Source organism: Penicillium argentinense (assembly GCF_028826775.1).
Source record: "Penicillium argentinense strain IBT 30761 chromosome Unknown utg000009l_segment0_segment0, whole genome shotgun sequence".
In the NCBI taxonomy this organism is placed as follows: Eukaryota; Fungi; Ascomycota; class Eurotiomycetes; order Eurotiales; family Aspergillaceae; genus Penicillium; species Penicillium argentinense.
The window spans coordinates 1134467-1151979 of NW_026622668.1; the positions used below are offsets into that span (position 1 = coordinate 1134467).

The window sequence follows — 17513 nt, forward strand, 5'->3', positions numbered from 1 at the left end:
TCTGCCTTACACATGACTTGGGTGCTGTAAAATGGCTTCAGCTTGCTTCTTTTTCGACATCGCCATCGCATGCTGGTGTCGAGTCTCCTACTAGTACCGTGTACTAGCAGTTCAGGTAGTAGGTCTCCGTCGACTGACTTCATTCTCACATAAAAATAATATTGAAGCCCATCCCACTTAAGCCCGTGTAGAATTTAAAAAAAGAACGAGAACAAAGATGCTAGGGTAAGCTCACAATTCGTTGTGCCAAGGAGGTATACATTCGGAGCGGTGATTCGCCCTCGGCAAAATGAAGCTCCGTTTAGCCAAGTGGCCCGTTGAAACTACATCACTGATGCTCGCTGACCTTCTCCGACTCGCACCCTTTCACGAGTCGCGATGCGATTCTCACTCCTGATCTCCTTTCACATATCGCAGGCATCATGAGGACGCCGTTCCCTTGCTTTCTGCCGGCCCTACGTATGCCTCCCAGGCTCCAACTCCGGAACCCCGACAGCTCGCTGACTCCTCTTCCCAGTGCTATTATCCACATGCGCAGTAGGGTCAACCCCGGCCCCCGGCAATGATGGCCTATCGGCCGCCGCTCTAGGAAACGCCGACAATCAACAGTTTGCATTCACACCCCCGGAGCGAAAGCCCCGGCCGGTCAGTCGTGAGTTTCAATCCAGTCCTGTCGCGCGAGGGGTTTCATAGCATCAGCGCGTCTAACGCTTTTCGATCGCAGAGTTAGTTCAACATGCTTGGGATATCCTACGAGCCGAGAAACCGGCAGCCCTACACGTTAACCAACCGAACGGCCTGATCGGCTACACCCTACACTACGGCCGCGAAGCATTTCGATTGCTCTTCCTGAATGGGCCTGCCTCCGACAAGGTTGATCACAAAATCAGACCGAATGTTGCTCGTGCAGTGGATGAGCTCAAGGCTGCTGCGGAACTTGATGAGGATCCGGACGCGATGTTTCTCCTGGCGGAAATGAACTTCCACGGCAACTTCACCCACCCGCGCAATTTCAGTGAGGCATTCCAATGGTACAATAATCTAGCATGGCTGAACGGGAACAGTACTGCTCAGTCCATGGTTGGATTCATGTATGCGACAGGCATTGGCAACGCGGTCGAACGCGACCAGGCGAAAGCTTTGATGTACCACGAATTCGCGGCCGAAGGAGGAAACACACGATCCGAAATGACTCTGGCGTATCGCTACCACACAGGGATCGGTACACCCAAGAACTGCAACGAAGCGATCCGTTATTACAAGAAGGTGGCCGACAAGGCGATCAGCTACTATCGGTCAGGACCCCCCGGCGGCCACGCCATGACAAGAGACTCTTATCGCTGGGCAGAAAAGGATGGTGGTGTCTACGGAGAAGGCGCCAGTTTCTCGAGCTCTGGATTCAATGCGCGCGACAGTGCCCACTCCACGGCCGAAGCCAGCATCGAGGATCTTTTGGAATATCTCGATCTCATGTCCCGCAAGGGCGAGCTGAAAGCAACTTTCACACTAGGAAAGATGAACTACGAGGGAGCCCGTGATCTTCCTCGTAACTTCAAACGCGCGATGAAGTACTTCAAGATTGTTGCGAAGAAATACTGGGCCAAGGATGGGTCTATCAGCCCCAATCCCCCGGCCGGACTTGACAAGCTGGCTGCCAAGACGGCAGGATATATCGGCCTCATTTATCTTCGAGGCGAGGGTGTTGAGCAGAACTATGGTACTGCGCTCACCTGGTTCCGGCGCGGAGTGGATAACGGAGATGCCCTTTGCCAACACCAGATGGGTTTGATGTATCTCCATGGTTACGGAGTCCCCCAAGATGCGTACAAAGCGTCTTTGTACTTCAAAGAAGCCGCCGATCAGGACTTTCCAGCAGCAGAGACAAGGCTTGGTGCCCTGTTCTTGGACCAAGGAGATGTAGCCACGGCCACTCGGTACTTCGAGCTTGCGGCTCGCTGGGGATGGATGGAAGCATACTATTACCTTGCGGAAATGGCTCACTTCGGTGTCGGCCGACAGCCGCACTGTGGTGTAGCTGCAGCTTATTATAAACTCGTCGCAGAGAAGGCCGAGGTCATTCACTCGGCTTTTGAAGAGTCAAATACAGCATACGAAACGGGTGACCATGAGGCCGCTCTCGTTCCCGCGTTACTAGCTGCAGAGCAGGGGTACGAATATGCGCAAGCCAATGTGGCATACCTTCTGGATGAGCAGCGCTCCTTGTTCTCCCTTGATGCCTTTCTGCCGTGGACGAAGAAGGCTCGATCCCCTTTGCTACACAATCCAGAGCTGGCATTGATCTATTGGACCAGATCGTCCAAACAAGCAAACATTGATTCTCTCATCAAGATGGGTGACTATTACTTGGCCGGTATGGGCACTGTGGCCGACCCCGAAAAGGCCTCGGCATGCTACCACAATGCCGCCGAGGCCCATCGCAGCGCACAGGCATACTGGGACCTGGGTTGGATGCACGAGAATGGAGTTGCTGTACAACAGGACTTCCACATGGCTAAGCGATACTACGATCTCGCACTTGAAACCAACAGCGAGGCGTATCTTCCCGTCAAGCTGAGTTTGTTGAAATTGAGAGTTCGGGGTTACTGGAATCGCATCACAAACGGTGATATCAACCCCATCCGTGATGACGAAGGTAAGCAAACCCGGTATACTAATTGTTGAGGGTCGGTTACTGACATTTATCCTTTCCCGATAGATGTTAGGCCACGTCGGACCTTTAGAGAGTGGGTTGCGGCCTTTATTGAGAACGAAGCACAGTATTACGATGCACTATACGAGGGTCGGGAGGACGATGATGACTTCATCGGATCGCGCGGCCTGGATGGGGAGCATGAAGACGGGTACTACGATGACCTTGAATTCGATATCGATGAGGGAATGCTTGAAGGCCTTCTGATTGTTGGATTGGCGGCGACTCTTCTGGTGCTAGTCTATATCCGACAGCAGCAGCAACGCAACCGACAAAACCAGAACGCTGCGAACCCAGGTAATGAGAACGCGAACAATGGGAATGCCAACGACCGCGGTTTCTTCCCACGCCCTGGCGATCCGGAATTCCCACAATGGGTGGCCGGAGGCGTCGGACATTGACGATTCTGTATTTTATGCCATTTTTCGGCTGTAGATAGTTTTACTTTCCTTACGGCATCGGACACGTTTAATTGACGGCCTCAAGGTTCAGGCCTCCACCGCTCTCCATCTCCATCCATCCTTCCCTTCTTCCCTTGTCCCGTTTATTCAACTTGCAGCCTCGTGCCTCGTATTTCATTTTCTCCATCACAATGAGCAGTGATCGCCCTCCCGTTAAACGTCGTCGCCTCGACTTAGCTTCCGCGCTTTCGAAACCCTTCAAGTCCCCGTTTCGCAAGCCGTTGGCCGTCGACCAGGACTTGCCTCAGCCCACTCCTCGAACGCCAGAGGCAGCTGACCCCCTCAATGACGAGGAGAGTGCGGGTCCCGTTCCGACGCGCCTGGTATTCCGTGCAGATTCAATTGCAGGTGCATCTTCCCCGGATGCTTCTTTTGTTGGCCATCTACGCAAGTCTACTCCTCGACGCACCGGACTCTCGACACCGGCACAATCCCCTCAGGGCGACACGGAGATATTCAACTTGCAAAAGCAGCAGCGGAGGCTGCAGTCGCGACTGGCCTCATTACGTACGGAACTCGACAATGCAAGCCAGGCTCATCGGATCGAATCCTCGACCAAGGATGCCGAGCTGGAAGCCTTAATCCTCAAGTGGCGACTCGTCAGTCAGGATGCAGCCGACGAGGTCTTTACAGGGGCCCAGGAGCGAGTCAAGGCTATGGGTGGTCTGGCAGCTTGGAGGGCGCGCAGCAGGCTAGACACGTCCCGATGGGATTTCGAGAACGAGAATCACAATCGCGAAGACGAGAATGAAGAAGGTGACCAGCCGGGCTATTCGGGTGGCAAAGACAATGTAATCGAGGAAAACGAGGGAGAAGAAGAGGTACGACAGGGGGAATGTCTTCAATTAAGCCATTATAGGCCTACGCTAACACTTTTTCGCGTCAGGAGTTCACGATGGAGTGTATGCTGAAGATGCTCAATATCAGCCCGAAGATGATCGGCCTCGATACTTCGACCGGAAAGTGGATTCGATAGTGAGGATTGGGCGAGACATGCGGGAGAATGAGGACGTGCCGGAGTCGGGGATGTCTGCGAGGCGATGTGCCGGGGGTTATCTGCTTTCGATGGTATCCAATTACAATTGTAGCCGCCTACCCGAGAACCTTCTTATCAATATCAACTATCAATCGTTCTCCGCTCCGCCCCCGCATTCTTCCCTTTGCACTTCTCATGTCGCGCCCATTCAAGCAGAGAGAGATTGCCTGCGCTCGCTGCTTCCGCTTGAAGCGGAAATGCGACCATGCAAAGCCCACCTGTGGCGAATGTCGCCGTAAAAGTGCCGAGTGTCTTCCGGCAAGGTCTCGCAGGTCCGGGGATAGCATCACCGTCCCGGTCGCGTACCTGAAGGAACTCGAAAGACGGGTGGCGGAGTTGGAAGATTCGCCACGCACCGCGGGCGCTCACGTCGAGTTGCGCGATGCAAGTGTCCAGACAAATCCCCAGGCAGAAATGGAAGACTATACGACAGGTGCCGTTGGAGATGGAGCCTTGGTACTATTTGAAGCAGACTTACCTTGTCAATCACCTCTCCCTTCTGCAGACTTCGCCAATCTTTTCTCCAATCTAAACTACGACAATCTCGACTTTTTCCGTCTCAACAAGGATTCGGCGTACCCAATTCTCGGAGACGATACTCCGTGGCTCACGGGGCTCTACACAAATATCTATTTCTCGATTGCCCACCGCGAATGGCCCTTCCTCAACGAGACCACCTGGAAAACCTGGCACAAGGAGGGAACATTACAAGATCGAGAAGAGTGGAGGTACTTCTTTTTGCGAATGGTATATGCCATTGGTGCATTGCTCTGCAGCACCATGCACCGAGACCCTGCGCACCTGACTCGCTCAAAGGAACTCTACGCATCTGCAATGAACTACTATCCGCACGTCGTGGGTCATACATCAATGGTCCTGCAAATTCAGGCATCTCTGCTTCTCATTGTCTATGCCTTGCATTGTCCATCCTCAGAGGAGATTTCCACGAGTGTCTCTTCGATAATGCCATTCTGTATCACTGCAGTGACCGAAATGCGAAAGTATATGCGGGCCAATCAAGAGGATGGAGCTATCGACTCCTCCGGCGAGGCTTCATTAGAGAACATGTTCATCACTTGTTATATGCTCAATGAGATTGTGGCCTCTGGGTGGGACCGACCCGTATCTGCGGCATACCAAGCCGTTGATGATGATGTTCGTAACACGCCCACAGTCCTATTCTGCAATTTGCTAACACATTTATTAGTTATTCGAGCTTGGAGACTCGGTCCAACCGCCGACCCAAACACACCCCGCCATAAGCCATCTGTTCCGACTTCGAAAGATTCAAACAAATATCAGGAGGTCACTAGAAAGCTCTCGATGGCAGTTCTCTGAAGAAAAAGACGCTTTTTGTTCTTCTCTCAAACTGGCTTTGGATCTTTGGAGGCAGGACATCCCTCGCTATGGAACTGATAAGGTCTCTTGCGGTTATTGCCATCCCAACTGGATGACAAAATTGTACGATTATAGCATCTTGATCTTGATGGAAGAAAAACGCAATTTCCTTGATCAGGAAGGAACCGATGAGATTTTCTCTGCCATTGTCGAAGTGTGTCTCAAATTCCGCCAATTCCAGGAAGAAGGACACGTGATGTGCTTCACTTGGTCTGCGGTAAGTACTACCCTCAACCATTCTAGGCGTTTTCTCCATTCTGACATTTGATAGCTTGTCTTCCAGTTCCGGGCCGGAGTTATGCTCCTTTATTTAATCTGGGCGACGCGGCCTATCCTGGACAGTCCTAGTCTGCGCCAAAGATGCCGGACATACGACTCACCAGAAGCCATCGAAGCATGCACTAAAAACCTGAAGGGCTTTGCAGACCGATGGGAAGATGCGATACCATATTCGAAGGTTTTCGAGTTCTTGCATCACAAGATTCTATGGCATACTGGTCAATCCACAGGAGATCAGACTCTTGCCCTGGAAGAGGCCGAATCACACTTACAACAGCTTAAGAATAAGCATCTCCACCGCGCAATCCTGGGTATGATTGAAGATGTCATGTATGGAGGCTTCGTCCAATATGAGGAGGTCCCAGACGACTACGAAACTGGGATGGCATACGACTTGTAATATATTAAAGATACCTATACATGAGAGAATGAAATGATTTCAAGTGACATCTTATACATTTCTGTCTAAATCACAGCAGGATCAGCTTGCCATCTGTACACCCGTCATCAGAGTATGCCACCACAGTCACAATTGTTTGCTTCAATGCTGGGCTCGCCCAGGGCTTCCACTGATCGTCTCGTTCAGACGCTGGGTATGAAGTGGCAAGTGACCATTTGCCACCTTCAATAGTACTAATATCACAAGGATCTCCATTCACATAGCAAGAAATATGTCTCACTGGAAGGCTTGTAGTCCCCGTAACCTGAACGAGGACCTTTGAGTCCCTGATATCTTTTGACTTGGACTTCACATTCAGCTCCATTCGGTTTTGAGTCAGAGACGTCTGAGACTTAGTGCCACTGGAAATATGATCTGTGTCAAGAGCCGGGGTAAGAGACGGCTTGATGCGAGCCTTCGTAGCAGCCTCGAAAGCGTAGCCATAGCCTAAAAGGCTGTTGTCTTCGTATGCTTTCCCAGCAAACGTGAGATTCACTGGCATCTTTGTATCCTCCATGATTCCCATGGGCACAGAAATGGTTGGCACACCGAGGTGACGAATTGGCCGATTGCCATTTGAATACTTCACCCCATTGCTCCAGGCAAAATTAGACGCATCTTTATCGACATCGGCGTTCGCAGCACCGATATCACCGTTGGCTGGGAATACCACCGCATCCAAGCCGAATTTGTCCATCCACTGTTCGAAGGTTTCCTTCCGAGCGTCCTCGAGTGCTTTGATTGCTTGCTTCATCCCAGGGATCTCCAAAATCGAAGCAGGCTTGGTACGTGGGTACTCAACGATCTCACCCCAGCGAGGTTTATTTGCTGCCTCAGGCGTACCGAGAAGTGAACCGGGTGCAAGAGGGAAGATTGTGGCAGGGTCCACACGAGTTAGAGACAGGAGATCTTCCTGTCCGTTTGAAGCGACGAACTCATCCCATGCATGCGACACCACCTCACATCGCTCCTTGGCAGCCCATCCCTCTGGGAGATTCGAGACAGTAACGAGTTGGCCTGACGATGCGTTCGACTCGTATTTTGTCACCAAGGGGAAATCAGTCTCGACCACCTCAGCTCCACATGCTTCCAGCACTTGGCGTGCTTTCTTCCACAATTTGATGATAGAAGGGCGGGTGTTGACTTTGCTGAGTGGAAGAACCGAGGCGTCATCGCCTCCGATGTACATCGACGGTACTCCAATGCGCTTTCCTTTGAGTGACGATACATCTCCTAACGTTGAGAATGATTGTGGTCGAAGAGAAGATATTGACGGAATGGAGACAACTGATTGTTCGTTGTAAAAGTCGCCAGTTGGGGTCGGATCCGAGACGGCCAAAACGTCCAGGACGTGGAAGAGATCAGCCACCGTTCTCGTATGTGGCACTAAGACATCGCAGGTCGGATAAAGAGGAAAGACGCCACGTAGAGGAAGCAACCCCTTCGATGGCGTATATGCGACAATGGCATTGTTCGAGGCGGGCGATCGGCCAGAGGAAACAGTCTCTGTCCCCAGGGAGAATGCACACAAGTTCGCACTTGTCGCAACTGCAGAACCATTCGACGAGCCCGAAGCATAGGCCGCTGCCAGATAATCGCCGTTATAGGGGCTCTCTGCGCGTCCCCAAACTCCGCGTTGCATTCCTCCGTACGCCATCGCAGGCATGTTTGTTCGGCCGATGAGGACTGCGCCTGCATTGCGGAGAATCTGCACGCATGCCGCGTCTTCGTTGGCAATGAGCTTCTCAAATGCAGGTGACCCATTTGCGATGACCATTCCTTTCACTTTGATGTTGTCTTTTACTAGGAACGGAATTCCTTCTAGCGGTCGTTGCGGAAGTCCTTGGGCTCGTCTGGCATCTGAGGCTGCTGCCTCGTCCAAGACTGCTGGATTGAGAATGGGGACGGCGCTGAGCTTCAGTCCATTGGCATCATAGACACTGATTCGTCGTAGATACCGCGCGGTTAAGTCCACGCTAGTGAGTACTCCGGAGGAGAGTGCATTTTGGAGCTCTAGAATGCTCGCATCGAGCAGGCTGAAGTCTAGATCGGGCCGTGGTGAGGTCATGTTGTGATTCTGCATTTGACTTGAGTAAAATGTGGGGAACGCGGCCGTGATTTATAGATTGCACATCGATGAGAGAGATCACTTCAAAGAAGCAAGTCCTCACGATTGCCGGAATTGATAAATGGAAAGCGGAGGCGGCGGAGTATTGTCCGCTCTTCTCCACCACCAACCGACCAGCAGCCGCCAGCAGTCCGCCTATCGCTGAGGAGGGATAAGCCAGCATCGAGATGAGGAGAAGACAAGTTATCTGCTTGGCGAGTGATAACGGCTCAGTGTTCGATCGAGGTATTTAAGCCGGGCAGTTGGTGCAGGGGAGGAGACATCCCAGCATCTACACGCCAACCCTAAGAAGCCCACCTGGTCGTCATGATGGAGCTGAAGAAGGCCAAAGTGGATCCATCCACTGTGGAGAAGGATTTCGCACTCGGAGAAGTCCACGATATCGGCGCCAATCTATATGTGGAGGCCGAGCAGTTGTCCGCCGAAGAACTGGAGCAAGAGGGGGCCAAGGTGCTCCGTATCCTCGACTGGAGGATTATGCCAATTGTCTGTCGATACCACCTTCATCTGTACGAGTGATTTTCTGACCGCCGGTCTTCTACTCCAGCTCTATGTCACATACGTGATCCAGTTCCTAGGTATGGTACCCCATGTCTCCCTTTTATTCACACGGCCTGGCTGCAGCTCACACTCGGCATTCCATATAGACAAGCTGTCTCTCAACTATGCATCAGCCTATACGCTGATTCCAGACCTCGGACTCGAGGGTCAGAGATACTCCTGGGTGGCAGCCATCTTCAATTTTGGATATCTCTTCTGGGCCATTCCTGCCAACCTCTTGATCCAGAAGCTACCTGTCGCCAAGTACATGGGCGGCATGCTTTTGACTTGGAGTGTCCTTGTAGTTGCCCATATCGGAGCAAAGAACTACGCGGGAATTTTAGTTCTTCGATTTCTTCTTGGTATGGCAGAAGCAGGGGTCAGTCCTTGCAGTGAGTGTCATGGTCTCGAATGAACGTGACAGCAAGGCTAATTTTTCTAGTGATGGTTATTACGTCCATGTTCTACAAGCGTTCTGAACAGCCCTTGCGGATGGCGATCTGGCTGAGTGCCAACGGAATGGCAACTATGGTCGGGGCTCTCTTGGGATTCGGTCTCGGTCACTCTCACAACACAAACCTCCATAGCTGGCAGCTGATCTTCCTGACGATCGGTCTACTCAACTTCGTCTGTGGTGGTGTGTTTCTGGCAGTCATGCCGGATTCCCCCAGCTCCGCGCGGTTTTTGACGCATCGTCAACGGGTCGTTGCTGTCCGCCGGGTGGCAGAGAACATGATCGGTGTGAAAACACGCAAAATCAAACTGAGCCAAGCGATCGAAAATGTCTACGACGTGAAGGTTCTCTGCTGTGCGTGCATTGGCATCGCGTGCGGTGTGATCAACGGCGGCGTGTCGAACTTTGCCTCCTCCTTGATTAAAGGGTTCGGATTCAGTGGAATCTACGCAACTCTTCTTCAGCTACCTACCGGAGCTTTCGAAGCCGCTATAGTTCCGATTTGTGGAATTGTGGCGACATATGTCCCCAACTCACGCTGCATTGTTCTCGCCGTTGTCAGTCTTGTTCCTTTTGGTGGCCTGCTGGGTATTCGGTTTACCAGTCTTGACCACCGCTGGACCCTTGTCGGCTGCACTTGGCTCCAGTATATCATCGGGGCCCCGGTCATTGTTTCCTGGAACCTTCTATCCACTAACGTGGCAGGCCACACGAAGAGAGCTTTCGCAAATGGAATATGGTTCACAATGTACGCGGCTGGGAATGTTGCCGGTGCCAACATCTTTTTCGCCCGCGAAGCCCCGCGATATTATTCTGCACTCACCGGATTATTAGTCTGCTACGCAGGGATTATTGTGCTTTCCATTCTAGCATACGTTGTCATGAGGTGGGAGAACGCACGTAGAGACGGACAAGTTGAAGCTGTGGATGGGACTAGAGAAGAAATCAGCTCCAAGGCCATTTTGGATGGCTTCAAGGACATGACAGACATGGAGTCTAAACATTTTCGATACGCACTTTGAACTGAGACAGGACGCTTGACCACAATTTACCAATTGGCGCTCGTTCGACTGTTCTTAGGTAGATCATACCCTTTTCGAGCCTTTGTAAATTTTTCTAGGAGATTCATTCGAAGTGGTTCTTGTACCACTTCCAAGTATTTACAGTTCTTGTGTGTATATTAATATAGCTTCCCATTCTATGCATCCAGAGGCTATCGATGCTTACTATACTAATTTAGTGTAGTGCTAAAAGACATGACTTCGCGAACGAGTTGTCATGCAAGTAAACTAGTAGTGTATCATCAAGTAATCTAGTTCGAGGACCGCCAGGGATTAGCATCCGAACACTCAACAGCCACTACCAAAAATATCTACGAAAAGGGATGTGTTTAATAATAATCTTTTTTTATATTTATTCCCTAATTTCTGTGTACAGAACGGGAAAACTTCGAAACAAATACAGTCCCCATTGCGCTCTTCATGCAAAGAAATAAGAATAATAAGAAAAATAAGAAAACGGGCAACCATGACATGTCTCAAAGGAATTTCAAGACACCGCCCAGTCCCCCACGTTCCAGGCACAAGAGCTAGGTCGCAGCTGGGAGACAGAGACAGGGTCTCAATATCCTTGATAACATTCGGGCCGTGAAAAAAGTTAAGAATAAATGTCGTTCGCAATTTTGGAAACGAATTGACGGCGGGAACTGGGGGCATCTCAATGAGGCAGAAACACGGCGAAAGTGCGAAAGGCTCGCAGAAAATTGCTCAACAAATACAATCGAAGGGGCAATTGCCCGAATCGTAAAAAATGGTCATCCGAGTTCGAGATCTCAAGTGCAAGATGGTTCTTTTTGTGGTTTATGTGGGTATTTTGATGGTGGTACAAGGATAGAATCACCCTGCATGGGCGTGCCTTGCCTGACCGACACTCATTGGCGAGGGGATCTAATAGACTGTTAAACAACTTCGAAACACTGGTCATTTCAGGATGCAGAACTCACGATGGACTGTACTTGGGGGAAGTTGGGCTATAGCCCGGCGAGCCAGGGAAGCGAGGAGACGTCGGCGAGTAGTGGTTTGGACTCGTTGGAGACCATCCAGGCGAAGCAGGAGTAAACTTGGGAGAAGTAGGCGATGTAGGTGAGAATTGTTGACCAGCACGACCGATGGTAGGGCTGGTAGGGCTGTAGCTAGGGGACGTCGGGCTAAAACCAGGCGAAGTCGGACTAGCGAAAGTGGGCGACGTCGGGCTGTAGTTGGGCGACGTCGGCGAGAAACCCGGAGACGTAGGCGAATACGACGGCGAAGTGGGCGACTGGCCGTAGGGCGAAGTAGGCGAGTACGCCGGAGAGGTCGGCTGGAAAGATGGGCTGGCGGGAGAGAATCCAGGAGAGGTCATGGCGAACCCAGGAGAGGTCAAACCCATCGCAGGCGACGTGGGCGAATAGCTGGACGACGGAGAAAAGCCTGGGGATGTGGGGCTGGTGTTGAATGGACTGCTGGGGGAGTAACCTCCAGGACTGCGAGCCGCAGGGCTAAATCCACTGAGAGGATCGGATGGCTGGTAACTGGTGAAACCAGGAGACTCTGAACCAGCTTGTCGAATGGGAGAGAAACTTGCATCCGCATCTCCTTCCACCAGGTAAGGCGTGCTCGCCATAGGCGAGGCGCTATCATACTGAGTGGCAGCTCCGTCAGACATGAGCATATCCTTTTCTCCAGCAACCCCGAAGCGAGCTTTGCTGGATACAACTGTGTTGAGCAAAGTCTGATCCACATAAACATCAAACTCTCCCGTTCCAGCGGGGGCCATCTGTCCAAGAATCAAATTCTCTGACACGCCACGGCAGTCATCAAGTTCTCCAAACGCAGCAGCCTCCAGAAGAATCTCCACGGTTTCTTCAAAAGAGCAACGCATCAGCGCGCCGTTATCGGCACGGTTGATACCGTGACGAGTAACCGGAGTCAGGTAGCCTCGGGCAGTCATGACATCGACCAGGAGGGCCAAGTGTCGGTGGTTGACATAGGAACCGTCGAAGGCCAGCACCTGAGTCAATTCTCGAAGCACGGCGGTACGTGCAGCTTCAATACCGAACACTTCGAAAATCTCGATGAACTGGTTGGAGTAGGTCCGGGTAGCGTCAACGCCTGGCAGGGCAAGGACTGGCGCAAGCGAAGAGCCGCTGGTCTCGAGAACCCACTCCTTGCAGAGAGGATCTGATTTGCTGGTGTAAAGAGTACCATCGTCCTGGACGCGGACCTTGCTCTTCTCGTTGATGAAGGCACGCTCAACGCCAGGAACGCCGCGAAGAGTCAAAGTATCCAGCAGATGTTGTTCCAACTTCTTCAGAGTCACATCGTATTCAATGTCTTCATCTTCCTCCTTAGGATCTTGAATTTGGCGGATACGAATAACTTGCTCATCAGCGTTGTTGTCACTGAAAATGACGGCAATATCGCGGGGATAGGCCTGCTTGATCTTTGCGGCAACTTCTTGCACAGTCAGACCCTTGTCGAGGAGCTTGGGACGGCTCAGGATGATACGGAGTAGCCACTTGGACTGCAGGGAGGCATTGTCACCAGCGTCTTCGGGAATAATGAAGTAGGACTCCACCATATCCCGATCATTCTCAATGACGGTAGTCTGGATTTCCGGATCGTAGTAGATTTCGGTCGCCTCAGTGACAGACCGCAGGCTAGTGTACTCCACAACACTGCGCAGCTGCTTGGAGCTCTCCTTATCGTACGTCTTATCGCCCTCTTGGTAGACAGTCATAGACGGTGTCTTGATGTTGGTGGCCACGTTGAGAATTTCCTTGAGACGAGGCACACCCAGAGTGACGTTCTTGGACGAGACACCAGCAAAGTGGAATGTGTTCAGTGTCATCTGGGTAGCGGGCTCACCAATAGACTGGGCAGCGAGAACACCAACCATCTCACCGGGATTAGCTGCCGCATGCGCGAACTTGCTCTCGATGGAACCGAGAACGTGTTGGAACGCAAGTTTGTTGAGCGAATATTCTGTCACCAGTCGTTTGAAAGCAAGACGGCTGCGCAGCTGAGCCTTGAACAGCAAGGTAGCGTTGTACTGGGCCTCTTGCGAAATAACATCATCACCGCGGACGACAACGAGGCGATCAAGGAGGCCTTGCACCTGAGGAATGACTTCGGCAGGGTGCAAGTCACTGATTGCACCCTCGCGGATACGGAAAGTAGCTCGCGCCGACTCCAGAATTCGCGTGACGTTGATAGGCAGTTGCATCATCTCTTCGTCTCCCTTAGCCACAGTTCGAAGGAAGTTCCGAGACTCGATAAGAGCATCCCATTCTTCGTCCAGGTACCGTTGAACGTCCATGTTACCAGCGATCTCACTGGATTGCATCAATACCTCCGGTCCAAGGGAATGCTCGGGATCCATCACATCGACACGGAAGCGGTCCCGCATTTTCTCATCAGAGCATACGATAATATCGACACGCTGGTTCTCGATATGTGCGCCATCCAGACCATCCTCTCCGTAGATGAACTGAATAACGTCGCCGAGGGAGTTACGAACAGTACCGTCATACTTGACCATAACTTCTTCAAGTGCTTTCACCAGCTTACGCTGGATATAACCAGTCTCGGCAGTCTTCACGGCAGTATCAATCAGACCTTCGCGACCAGCCATGGCGTGGAAGAAAAACTCGGTGGGGGTAAGACCACGAAGATAAGAGTTCTCCACAAAGCCACGGGATTCCGGAGAGTAGTCATCCTTGGTGAAATGCGGCAGCGTGCGGTATTTGAAACCAAATGGAATACGCTTTCCTTCCACTGATTGTTGTCCCACAACTGCGGTCATTTGAGAAATGTTGATAGTAGATCCCTTGGAGCCAGATCGAGCCATTTGGATAGCGTTATTCAAATCCTTCAAACTCTTCTCGGTTGCAGCACCAGCCTCATCACGGGCATTGTTGAGCGCACGAGAAACCTTGCTCTCAAATGTCTCACGGACGTTCATACCAGGCAAGGCCTCAAGAGTGTTCGCCGTAGCACTGGCAGTGATCTCTTCGACCTCGTTTTTGCGCTCGCGAACAGCTTCCTCAATTTTCTCAATGGTGTTAAGATCAGGAATCGTGTCACCGATGCCGATACTGAATCCGTGGTGGAGTAGCCAGTAGTTGACAATAGTCTGCGCACCATTGAAAAATCGCACCGCCTCGTCACAGCCCCACTCGTTGAAGATGGTGTGGATGACACCGCCGCCACTTGCACCGACTGTCTTCTTAGAAAGCATGCCGTACAGCAGCTGGCCGCCATGAATCAGCAGTCCGCCATCATTAAGAGGACTAAATTTCTCGGAGCGTGGGGAGCCGTCCTTATCGACACGCATCAGGTTGAGCCCTGCGGGGAAGGCCATGCTAATCAATTGCTTTCCGGTCCAGCGAGGACGAGGCTTCAAAATAGCAGGTGGAGGCATAGTGCCGTCCCAGTTGGGAACCCAAAGCAAGATATTCATCACTTGTTCCTTTGTAAGGAAAGTGTCCCGCCGGCAAATCTTGTAAATGCCGCACAGAGTGTCCTGCACGATACCCATGAGAGGGCCGTTACGCTGGGGAGACACAATGTTCTTGGGAACAAGAGCAAGCTCTGTGAGCTCTGCGCGAGATTCTTCGCCCTGTGGAACGTGCAAGTTCATTTCGTCACCATCGAAATCGGCGTTGTAAGGAGTGGTAACCGACAGGTTGAGTCGGAAGGTCGAGTAAGGCATCACACGGACCCTGTGAGCCATCATTGATTCCTTGTGAAGCGATGGTTGACGGTTAAACAGAATAACATCGCCATCCAAAAGGTGACGTTCCACTTTCCAGCCGTAATAAAGCTGCGTGGAAATAGCGCGCTTGGAATTGCGAAGATCAATGCGCTCGCCCGTGTCTCGAACGATGTATCGTGCACCGGGGTGAACAAAAGGCCCATTCGATACCAAAGCCTGCATCTTTTCAATGTTGTACGGGGTGACCACCTCCGGGTACGTCAAGATCCTGGCTGTGCTCACGGGTACACCAACTTCATCGAGAGATAAATTGGGATCACCAGTGATAACGGTACGGGCAGAAAAGTCGACACGCTTACCCATCAAGTTCTGTCGCAGGCGGCCTTCTTTGCCCTTGAGACGGCTTCGCAAAGCCTTGACGGGGCGGTTGCTCTTCTGCACGGCCTTCGGTTGTCCAGCAATGTCATTGTCCATGTATGTGGCGATGTGGTATTGCAGTAGAGACTCAAATTCACGAGTAACATGCTCTGGGGCACCCTCCTGCTCACAGCGTTGAACATTCTGGTTGGCGCGGACAATTTCAGCCAGCTTGTAAGTCAGATCGTCCTCGCTTTGCATGCCGTTCGATCCCATTTGAACACTCGGTCGGACAGCCGGGGGCGGGACGGGGAGAACTGTGAGGATCATCCACTCGGGACGGGAGTAGTCATTGCTCAAACCCATGACGCGAACATCCTCGTAAGAAATGTTCCGGAAGATGATCAACGCCATCGCAGGGGTGATAACCTTTTTTTCCGGCTGCGCGCCCTCTTCTTCCATGGCCTTGGTAGGCTTCCATGTGCCCACAAGTGTGATTCCCTCGCGACGAACTGTAGGCTGCGCATTACCGCAGCCACCGTGGAGGTACACTTCCTTATCCTTGTCCTTGCCCTTCTCGTCAGGATGGTCATCGTCTTCGGGAGTAGGGTCAGCTGCGCAAATGTTGACATCCTTGGAGAGTCGCCAGATGTGATCGAATCGTCGCTTGGGATCTCGCATGCGGAGGGCTTCTTTGAACTTCATATCAGACTATTCTTAGTGTCAGCAAAAACATGCCATTCAAATGTTTGTCATCCCGGCGAGGGATGACTAACCCTGTTGGCCTTGATCATTCCACAATTGTGGCACACTGTCTCGAGTAACTTCTTGATTTTGGTCACAAAACCTGACAAAGAGTTAGCAATCAGCCTTGCTCAAACTTCCCTGTCGAATAGTCCGAAGCCTCTTACCAATGTGGAACACGGGAGCTGCGAGCTCGATATGGCCGAAGTGTCCGGGACACTCTTTCGGGCCCTCTTCACAAGTTTCGCAATTGAACTTGCGATTGATGGTTCCGAGGCGCGGGTCATTCGGGCCTTTGGTTCGTGGCCGTGAACGACTTTCATCCTGGATTTCGCGTCAATGTTAGCATCTCGATCAAGATAGCTTGAGGGCAAAAAAGGATAAACGGATAAAACAGTGACCGCATACCATTGTCTCGGGGTATTCGATAGCAACCACACTCATGCGCTTGATCTCCTCCGGGGAGAAGAGACCGAATTGGATCTCCTTGATGGTGCGCAAAGGCGCCTTGGAGTATGGGAAGAAAACGTTCGACATCGTGGCGGTTGTGATTGCGCGATCGAGGGAGTGGTGATCCGGATTCAGCGGGTGATGAAGAACCGGCGCGAATCTGGCGAAAACGAAAGATCCGGAACCAGTAACGCGCGAAAACTATCAAAGGCACAGGATTTCTCGATGGCCGAAGGTCGAAAAAGACGAAGCGATGATGAAACGAGGGTGGTGAAGAAGCAGCTGGCCGGCTGAGGCCTTTGGCAGCCCTTGCCACGAGGGCGCCGGCGACCAGGACTTCCGAACGTCACGAAGCTCTAAAAGAGAAAAAAGGGGTCGCGTGGATGGACTTCGCGTGAGAGACACTCTTGAAGAAGTATCGCGAGGTGCAACACGATATTCTGAGATGGGGAGGTGATGGGGGGGGGTTGAGTCGGAGCGGGTTGAAAGGGAGATGGTGAAGAGATGCCTCACGGTTGATGGGGCTCGAGTTTTCCCTGTCTTCACTAGCGCGCCAGTCACTGCCTGGGCAGTGAATCGGTAGGCGGTGGGAACCGGCAGAACCTGCCCGGAGCAATGAATTGTCGCGTCCCTTTGGCAGTGGGCAGATCAACTGATGGGGCTCACCGCCTGTAAATGATCTCGTTATCGACCTCACGGCCGATCCCGGCAGATAGGCTGGAAAATAAGCAGCTGATACCACTTCACAGGAACCTGCTTTCAT

The 17513-nt window shown here is 52.0% G+C and overlaps 6 protein-coding genes across 6 annotated transcripts; 4 read left to right on the plus strand and 2 right to left on the minus strand.

Annotated features, from left to right (window-relative positions):
- Positions 1–422: 422 nt before the first annotated feature.
- N7532_008025 (ubiquitin ligase complex subunit HRD3) lies at positions 423–3111 on the plus strand (the record flags this gene model as incomplete). The annotated part of the gene is made up of 4 exons (XM_056620517.1): positions 423–459; positions 542–645; positions 727–2653; positions 2717–3111. 4 exons carry the CDS (start codon positions 423–425, stop codon positions 3109–3111), a joined length of 2463 nt encoding a protein of 820 aa, XP_056471323.1.
- Positions 3112–3302: 191 nt separating this feature from the next.
- On the plus strand, positions 3303–4147 carry N7532_008026 (putative DNA repair protein Dds20/Mei5; the record flags this gene model as incomplete). Its single annotated transcript, XM_056620518.1, has 2 exons — positions 3303–3992; positions 4058–4147. 2 exons carry the CDS (start codon positions 3303–3305, stop codon positions 4145–4147), a joined length of 780 nt encoding a protein of 259 aa, XP_056471324.1.
- Positions 4148–4342: 195 nt separating this feature from the next.
- N7532_008027 (Zn(II)2Cys6 transcription factor) lies at positions 4343–6284 on the plus strand (the record flags this gene model as incomplete). The annotated part of the gene is made up of 3 exons (XM_056620519.1): positions 4343–5362; positions 5415–5822; positions 5877–6284. The coding sequence occupies 3 exons, from the start codon at positions 4343–4345 to the stop codon at positions 6282–6284; spliced, it is 1836 nt and encodes a 611-aa protein (XP_056471325.1).
- Positions 6285–6354: 70 nt separating this feature from the next.
- N7532_008028 (Amidase) lies at positions 6355–8391 on the minus strand (the record flags this gene model as incomplete). Its single annotated transcript, XM_056620520.1, has 1 exon — positions 6355–8391. One exon carries the CDS (start codon positions 8389–8391, stop codon positions 6355–6357), a length of 2037 nt encoding a protein of 678 aa, XP_056471326.1.
- Positions 8392–8757: 366 nt separating this feature from the next.
- On the plus strand, positions 8758–10467 carry N7532_008029 (putative MFS allantoate transporter; the record flags this gene model as incomplete). Its single annotated transcript, XM_056620521.1, has 3 exons — positions 8758–8937; positions 8999–9383; positions 9434–10467. The coding sequence occupies 3 exons, from the start codon at positions 8758–8760 to the stop codon at positions 10465–10467; spliced, it is 1599 nt and encodes a 532-aa protein (XP_056471327.1).
- Positions 10468–11443: 976 nt separating this feature from the next.
- Positions 11444–16837, minus strand: N7532_008030 (DNA-directed RNA polymerase II subunit RPB1; the record flags this gene model as incomplete). The annotated part of the gene is made up of 4 exons (XM_056620522.1): positions 11444–16267; positions 16333–16403; positions 16468–16624; positions 16709–16837. The coding sequence occupies 4 exons, from the start codon at positions 16835–16837 to the stop codon at positions 11444–11446; spliced, it is 5181 nt and encodes a 1726-aa protein (XP_056471328.1).
- Between the last annotated feature and the right edge of the window lie 676 nt (positions 16838–17513).